Source organism: Carassius carassius, chromosome 24 (genome assembly GCF_963082965.1).
Source record: "Carassius carassius chromosome 24, fCarCar2.1, whole genome shotgun sequence".
Taxonomy (NCBI): Eukaryota; Metazoa; Chordata; class Actinopteri; order Cypriniformes; family Cyprinidae; genus Carassius; species Carassius carassius.
Window position 1 is genome coordinate 26262661 of NC_081778.1, and position 9191 is coordinate 26271851.

The window sequence follows — 9191 nt, forward strand, 5'->3', positions numbered from 1 at the left end:
ATCATAAAACATTTCATAAAGCAGACTCTAATCTAACAGCTGTTTACTTGTTGTACAAGCATTTCTTAGAACAGTCCTCATATTTCCACACTGACCACTCTATTGGTAATTGTGCTACTTCACAGTCCAGGTCATTTGGGACTTGCTTCACGTTGTGATTGTTCTGGCATGATCTCTGCTGTGTGAGAGGGGTTTATGCTTGAGACGTACGTGCGTGAGGCTCCGGTGAACCGGTGCTGACCACAGCACTTCCCTGCGTTTTCAGCCGCCAAATGGAAATCCAGAGAAAGTCAAGAAGCAGAGGGAGGGGAGTGCGCCGTTGTAAACACAGTCATTAGAGCTCGCGTGTTGGCTGAAGCCCAAGAGCCGAGGGCAGCCAGTGCAGCGCTCAAACACGTGCTCCCGCTGTACACAAACACGGCCTCTATCAACGGGGGAGGGCCGCTGATTCTAGGAAACCAAAACTGACTGAGAAAAAACACAACCTTCACCAAAACTAGCATGTGCCCAGGAAAAATTCTTCCCTCTTCCGTTATGAGCGAGATGTTTTAGCGCCTCTGTAATGTTTTTATATTTTACGCAGGCTTAACAGCCACTCATGCTTTTTTGAGCATTTATTTTGAGCAATATGCTGGATCATATATCACACACTCATACTATCTACCAGGCAGTCATGTTTATTTCTAGACTATGATAATGTCAGGAACGGCATAAACACTTGTTTGTTAAGAGGCATCTTCGAGCAACGTGTTTTTACTTACTGTGTTTATACAAAATTCTGATATTTAGTTTTAGCTTACAGCGTTATATACACGTATTAACATTACCGTATCTTTAGTTATCTAATATTTCTAGAAATCTAAATAAGACAACTGGCATATGCCTGTAATAATCACAGTTTTGGGTCATGTAAGCGCCTTACATAACCCAAATGCCTAATTGCCAAAATATCTTATGGACAGTGTTGGGAAGGTTACTCTGTTTCACTGTCACAGTTACTCCCCAACACTGCTGTTGTGCTGCATAGTATGTTTGTGGAGCAGCAATACTTTGATATTCTTTGATGAAAAGAAATTTCAAAAGAAAAGCATTTATTTGAAATAAAAATCTTTTGTAACATTGTAAATGTCTTGACTTAGATTTTTAAATAATTTAATAAGACACTGATTAATAAAAGTATTCATTTCTTAAAAATAAAATCTCTACCTTTGAACGATGGTGTAAAACTGATTGTTGTCTCACTATTTCCACCATCACAATTTTGTATTTCAAGTAATAAACTGATATGATCAGGAAAAGTGTAGAGCATAACAGCTCTCAGCCTTCTGGTACTGTCCCCACTGTAATCTCAAACTCTGATCAGGATGAGCCTCTCTAAAGTTAGACCATATGAGATTTACTATTGTCCCTTGAGCAGAAGAGCCCAACCCCCAACTGAGTCCAGTCAGCAGCTGTAACTGTGCTGAGTACATGAGTACACTCGTCTGAGGAGGTCAACAACAGGCAGCTACACTAACATTCCTTTGAGGAGGAGTTTTCTGGTACAAATCTAATTGAGTGCTTTGTCGAAAGTTAGTATTGTTTGCGTTTATTTAGACACCCCCACAATTCACACAGGTATTATGAATCAGGCAAATGCAATCTGACAGAGGAACATTATTGGCATCTGTGGTTCCATGAAGAAACTTTAACATCCACAGAAACTTTCCAGAGCACAAAACGTATTCACAGTGAATTACAGCGAAAAAGGGTTCTTCAGATTATTAAAATATTCTTCATACTAAAAGATGATTCCTGTACTGAAAGGATCTTATGGGAACCAAAAATTGTGAAAATAAACACCAGTTTCGGAACCTTTATTTTTAAGTGTAGATATGCCACACAGAACAAAGTTCTGTATTCACATGTATGGTTCTATTAAGAACTTTTGTCCTTAAATGCAAGGTCCTTAATAGTGGAAAAAGATTCTTTAGATTATTCAAATGTTCTTTAAGACAAATTTGTTATTTTAAAAAGATTATGCAGTAGCTCTTCTATGGCTCTGCTGTTAAAAAAAAAAAAACACCTGTAAAATCATTATTTTTAAGCCCTGCACTTCAATGTTTTCCATGTAAGCTAATCAGATAATAATACACATGTTGCCAATTTAAAAATAAACTATAAACATGCACCCATTTATTTCTGTATTAAGATGTTTGTAAGACTGAAGCTGGTCTTTAAACAGGAAGATGAAATAAATATGGAATAAAGCACCCATATAAACTTCAAGGACTGACTGTTCTTCCTGTTCTTTCCTTCTGAGAAATTAAGCTAGCTAAAATAGTCCAAAAGAGGCCGAAGAAGGTCTACAACTTTCATGATAGCATTGCAGGTGTATTAGATTACAGACCATAACAATCTCCATTCTATATCAAATCTTTTATGTAGACTTTATGTATACCAAGTTCCTCCAAATATGACAATCCCCTTGAGGGACTCCTCTTTAAAATAAAAAACAGCTATATTTTTATGCATAAAGATCCATTTTCACTGCATACAAAAATAGTGATTATATGCTAAATTAATCATTTGCTTTTATACTGTACTGAAGCCAAAACAAATCATCTGAAAAATATTGACTTTTTATTAGGTGAAACATTTTTATACCCACTATTAAAATGTTAAATCCAAGCTGTATTTTCACAGTAAATATATATTGATCACAGTAAAAATTATACATAATATTCTATTGAATCAGAGACGAGATCTTTTGTAGTTGCTTGCTCATATATATATATATAAAGTCTATGTTGATTTGGTCTTTAGATTCCTATATCTATTCCTATTCCTTCAATTCAATGCTTCAATTCAATCTTCTTCTTGTTTTATCACCCATCATGTAAAATTTAAGTCAGATTCTTATAAATGCGAAAACACATTTTTCAAGAATAAACATGATTTGATCTGACATTCATGTCTGTGGCACATCAATATTTAAAGATCAATATTTAAGATTAAGGTTTACCCTACCTATTAATAGTATCAATCATTCTGTGACTGAATGTTATGTGTATGATCAGACAACATATTAAATATTTACTCATATCACGGTATACTAAAATGTCTGAATAAAAAAGAATGACCTCAACCTCTTATATCTCAAAGACCACATGGCACATTGGTTTCTGCAGTGAGGTGATTTCTGAGAAACAAGTTCCCTGTGGGCATGCTGATGATTGAGACAGAGAACAACGGCACACCAGTGCCCTGTGTTGATACATTGACAAAGGCTCAGTCTGTTCTTAAGACTGTTCTCCTGCTGTGAAGTAAACAAGGAAAGCTGCTATGGTTGTTGGATAGTGCAATCTGTGCACATACAAAATCAAATGGTGAATCACAGCTTGCAGGCTGACATGCCTATATTTTAATTTACCATGAAGAGGATATAAGCAACATCATCTCATTTTTAGATGTAGAATAAAGAGCTCGAACATCTAAAAAAAGAGTTTAAGAATAGTCCATCTGCCATAAGTGGTTCAACTGTAAGGTTCTGAAGGGACTAGAATACTTTTTGTATGCGAATAAAACAAAAATAACGACAACAATTTATCTCCTCTGTGTCTCTACACATCACCGTTGTGCCATTTTGGAGAATATCAGCTAAACGCAGGCAGCTTACGCTCTTCTGTGTCAGCCGCGCCACAATGATGCACTGTTTTCTTTCAGATCAAAGCATGAATATACGTAGAAAACAGTGCATAATTGTGGCGCAGCTGACACAGAAGAGCGTAAGCTGCATGCATGCGTTCAGCTGATATTCTCCAAAATGGTGCTACATAAAGTCGTTATTTTTGTTTTATTTGCTTACAAAAACTATTCTCGTCACTTCATAACGTTACGGTTGAATCACTGATGGCAGATGAACTATTCTGATGATGCTTTTCATACTTTTCTGGACCTTGACAGTGTATTTTACTTGGCAGTCTACGGGACAGTCACAAGCCTCCTGGTTTCCATCCAAAATATCTTAAATTGTGTTCTGATGATGAATCAAACTTTATGGGTTTGAAATGACATGGGGGTAATTGATTAATGACAACATTTTCATTTTGGGGTGAACTATCCCTTTAATTCAATGGTTTGGTGCCATATATGCAACCAGACATAGTAGTTGTGTTAAAATTAATTCACAATCTGTTTCTAAGAACTCAGAGGCCTCTTCCTCTAAAAGAGGACGTGGTCAGACTGACAACTGTGACACAGAACTGAAAGTACCAGAGTACATTTTAAGAAATACTAATTACATTGTGGCATAATGTTACAGGAAGAGTTCACTTCAGAATGATTATTCACTCATAAGTGATTTGTGCATTTACAATAAACAGGTAGGCCTACTGATGTTTTCAAAGACACAAAGACATTTTAAAGTAGTCCATACGACTCTTGCACTGTATTTTGAATCAACCAGTTTTGTGAAATTAATTCACTGAAAACATCTAACTCAAAATAATTATTTATTCAAAGAGAGCTGATGTCAAGAGTAACATAATAAATAATAATAAAATAAATACATGTTGGCCTGTTTCTCACACAAAGCACATGACTCATGGACCAAATGGTAAACGATGAAGAATTTTCATTTTGAGTCAAATTATTCTTTTAATTTGTGAGGATGATAAAACAAACAAACTGCTATAGCTCGGCTAACAACTGTAATGAGTCACTGCTGAAAGTCTGAATAAATCCAGTTATTCAGAGGGATTTTTGACACAGTTCCATAGAGACAGATCACACATTTAATATTGGCAAGACTGCAAATATTATCCAAACACACCCATAGGACACCCCTCAGTCATTACCTAATAGCTACACACATGCACATAGCTAGCTACAATATATATATATATATATATACACACACACACACACATACAGCCAGATGTCATAGATCTACAAACCTAGGAAAACAGGACCATGTTAACAATCACAACCTTTACTCCTTTTACGACGTCCCTGCCTACATCTCCTAGTTCAATCTATTTGTCATGTTTATTCTATATCAATGTGTCTGATACAATTATATTCTAATATTCCCTTAATTACTTCCCACAATAACTGCCTACCACGTGCCTCACAAAACAAACAGGTCCTCCTTTTCAAATATGGCTATGAAGTTATCAAGAACGATACTGATTTGATGACTGAGTGTAATTCAGAATCTTAGTAAAGTTACATGAAGTAATGTCACATTCAGTTGCACCAGTATTTGGGTGCATTGAGTGCACACATGTGGCTGTCTACAACGTGTTTTTTTTTTTTTTTTTTTACAATGGAGAACTGTTATGTAATGCTACAATTGATAATACAGAGACCTGGAGACACGTATGGCGGTGCCAAGATAATTATAACCACTAAGACTGATAAAGCGAGCAGACAATGTAATCCATGTAACGGTTGATCCGTATAACATCACTCTGCAACTTTCTGATTACAATATAACACATGCGTTTAGATTTTAAAACGACTGAGCATGCGCCCCTCTCGCTCTTAAATGGTACGTGCCGGATTCCGCGTCATCCATTGTTTACAAATCAACCCTTGAGCTGTTTCTGTTGAGCAGCGTGGCGGACGCCGACTAGACAGTCCCATCCGTTTGAATAAAAACAACCATCAGGGCTGGATATTTGTTATCTAAAGCTATATTGAAGATGCCTTGTCGAAAGGAGAACTATATCTTTTTGGAACAGTCGGTAACGGTGGATTCAAAGGAAGTAGACGCTCTCGTGTCGAAAATCGGCGAGGTGCTGCAGCTCCACAACAATAGCTCGAGCCAGAAGGCGATGTCACGTCTACACGGTCTCGCGAACAGCAGACCGAACGGTAGCAACAACAACAACAGCAGCAGCAGCAGCGCGGTGGGCGGTCAGCGGTGCATCCGTCTCCGCGGCCGGAGTTTACGTTCCAGGCGGGCCAGTCCGTACAACCCACCCGGATCCAGCGATCAGGAATGGGACCATTTCAGATCCTCGTGGAACCGAAAGAAAATCGACGAGGACGATCCGCACCAACTCCTCCAGGAACTCATATTGTCGGGAAACCTGATCAAGGAAGCGGTCAGACGACTACAGTTTTCCTCGGAACCAACGGAGCACGACATCTCCAAATCTGTAGACTGATCTCACGAGCCCACAGATGCATGAACGTCCTCACGTTTTCAGAGCTCATTATTATACTTTGTTTTTTTTTACAGACTTTGATATCACACCTTTATGTTTTTTGTTTTATTGTATATTACTGAGATGGAAACGTTTTGTATTTTGGACTCTTTAGCAATGTGACCCTACCTTGTTCTCTCATTTTTAAATATCAGTCTTCGAATTGAAATGCAAGTGTAATGCAAAAAGCTAGTGGTTTATAGCAATGCATTTTATTATAATATTAACTGGCCTCTGGCTGGTTTGTCCTAGAATGGTGCATCGGGTTTTGATTTGCTGGAGTTTAGCACACTCAAGAACTGCTCAACTGTTTTGTTTACAATGTAGATGTGCTTGGGCTGCTGGTTTGTGGTCCTCGCCTAGATCAGGCAACGGGTCACACTTTTTGTTTACTCATTTTAACCTATGTTTGGATACAAAGATATCACTAATTTGGTTTCAAGCAGGCCCTGTGTGCACCTCATGAGGGCCCTTGTCTTCTGTCCCTTTGGTTTCCAAGTGAGGAGCAAGGACAACACTCCTTAAAGAGAAACTGAGATCAAACTCCGTTTGTGGGTATAAGTGTTAGACATGTGGGATGTGATCACAACACAATGACACTGTGGTGCTTTTTTATTCCAATATGGAGTTTTTAAAGTTTTTTTCTAATGATGTTTTGTGTTTTCATTTTCACTCTGTAAACTCTGCGTATGCTTCGAAACGAAGTGTTTTAATAACTCTGATTGTTCAGAGAGTTTGGTGTCTAATAAACATGGTGTTTTTGCATACAGTGGCTTCATATGTATGTTTCTATAACCATTTCTGGTTTGTATGCACATTTTTGTTGTTTGTACCAATTATGTGGATCACCAGCATTCTTATGAGGCAGTACTTCAAAGATCAAACGTCCAAAATTCAATGTTAAAACAAGTTATTAGTGACTTATGCTTATGTCACACATGGTACTTTACTGCACTCATAAAGAAAACATCAACATAGATTGTCCAAAAATATGGCCACATTATAATGATAAGCTGACTCACCACAGCTATGATATCTGTAGTGATAAATGTAGCTATGCTCTTTGAACACACTTTGTGATTTAAAGTTAATTAATGACTAGTAATGTGCACAGTATACATGCAAAAAAAGTCTCACTTCCGTGTAGGCATTTTGCCCAATCGCCCAATAGATGGCAGCACAATGCAAGTCACAACTGCGGTGTAGGAGCCGGGGGAAATCTGGGGGAAATCTGAGAGGGATAAATACTTATTCCACGAATAACCTACTGTAGTATTCCTCAATATTGCATTAATTGATTCAACTATGTGGCTGACATGTCTTACTTGATTCTGATTGGTGGATCACGACTGAGCGGAACAAATTTTTATATATGTACTGAATAGTGTAGGCCTATGGATAGATTTCCATGCACGGTCTACTATATCCTACAATCTATTGTTATTAATTTGAACTATGATGTAATTCCACCAACTTATATATATATATATATATATATATATATATATATATATATATATATATATATATATACATAGGCTATATGGGTGTGATTTTCTGGGGGGTTGGGGTGAAAATCGCACCCATATAGCCTATGTGAAGCACCCATATAGCCTATCCCGTAGGGATAAACATCAACAACAGTCCCGTTCTGAATCAAATGATTCGCGATCCGATTGAAACGCTTCGAAACAGTGAATCATTTTGTTGCTAATTCGGAGTTTCAAAAAGCTCTTTTGATACTGTGTTCTTTGGTCGCTTTCTCTATATATTTTATTCGTTGCTTGAATAACCGTGGAAATGAAATCATTACAGTTAATTGTCCTAACTTATTTTTTAAAAGATTGGGCTCACACAATTCCCGTCGTATTAAAAACATTTCATGACACCCATTAACCTATACTTGCCTATAAAAAGACGGGTTTATAATGTGCTTATAATGTTACTTAGGGTACAGCCTTACCCTTAACTTCCACCTATGGAGAGAGAAAAAGTTTTCAAAAGCATACCCCATCACCTTCCACCATAAGCTTATATTTTAGGACGTTTAATTTATTTGTCATAGTACTTCTGCATATTATAGAGTTGGGAAGTATGCATTAAGCAAGTGTATTTCCGTTTTGCTAGTCATGTCTACTTTTCAACACAAGGTCACTGGCGCCATCTTGCAGTTTAAAAGGGTACCATAGAAAAAGGTTTTTTTTTTTACAATTTTATTTATTGACTCCCAAATCTTTTGATATTCTTCATATTCTGTCAGGACGTTATTTTGCAGGAGAACTTTTACAATAGGTTTAAATTGATTTTTACCTATAATAAGGCAATTTTTCTAACCTATTTAAATATATGCATCATCTTATGTGTCACTTTCTTGAACTTAAATTCTAATAAGACACTAGGGCTGTTACCAATCAAAAATCAGTATCAACAAAATTTGTGTTTGCAGTGCAGAGTTGGGGTGTGAGGTGGTGAATCGTTCAACCAATTCGCAGACTGCTTCATGTAAAATAAATTATCTGGGATGAACCGTGATTATTGCCGAGATTATTACATTAACAGACTCGATAACAGAAAATTAATTAATAAAGCTGTTTTAGCATACAAAACACTGGACATTTTGTGCTGATAATCCTGTCATAAAATCAAAGTGGATCTGGCCAATTCAATCCAAATGACGTGTTTACGTGTGATTTTTTTTTTAATTCTGATTGTGCTTCCAGTCGGATTAGTAGTGACAAAGGCAGTGACTTACCGCCACCTACTGGCGCTTTTAGTTTAATTTTTGAAAAATAATTTCATTTATTTAAATAATTTAGTATTTCTGTATTAAAAACTTTATATTTAAACATTAAACTCACCCTCGTTAAACAGTCTGTAAATACACCTAAATGTCACTTTTGTGTTTTTTTGTATCACCTCTGCAGTGCAAAGTTGATACTGATTTAATTTGATTGGTAACCTAGTAGTTATGCTTCCTGTGCTGCGTTTCCCAAAATG

At 36.8% G+C, this 9191-nt stretch overlaps 1 protein-coding gene across 1 annotated transcript; it reads left to right on the forward strand.

Moving 5' to 3' along the window:
* The first annotated feature begins 5539 nt into the window (after nt 1–5539).
* On the forward strand, nt 5540–6961 carry LOC132103299 (GSK-3-binding protein-like). Its single transcript, XM_059508289.1, has one exon. It carries the CDS (start codon nt 5688–5690, stop codon nt 6153–6155), a length of 468 nt encoding a protein of 155 aa, XP_059364272.1. The 5' UTR covers nt 5540–5687; the 3' UTR covers nt 6156–6961.
* The last annotated feature ends 2230 nt before the right edge of the window (nt 6962–9191 follow it).

Coding starts and splice junctions, on each gene's coding strand:
- LOC132103299 (XM_059508289.1), top strand. CDS start 5,688: ATGCCTTGTCGAAAGGAGAACTATATCTTTTTGGAACAGTCGGTAACG.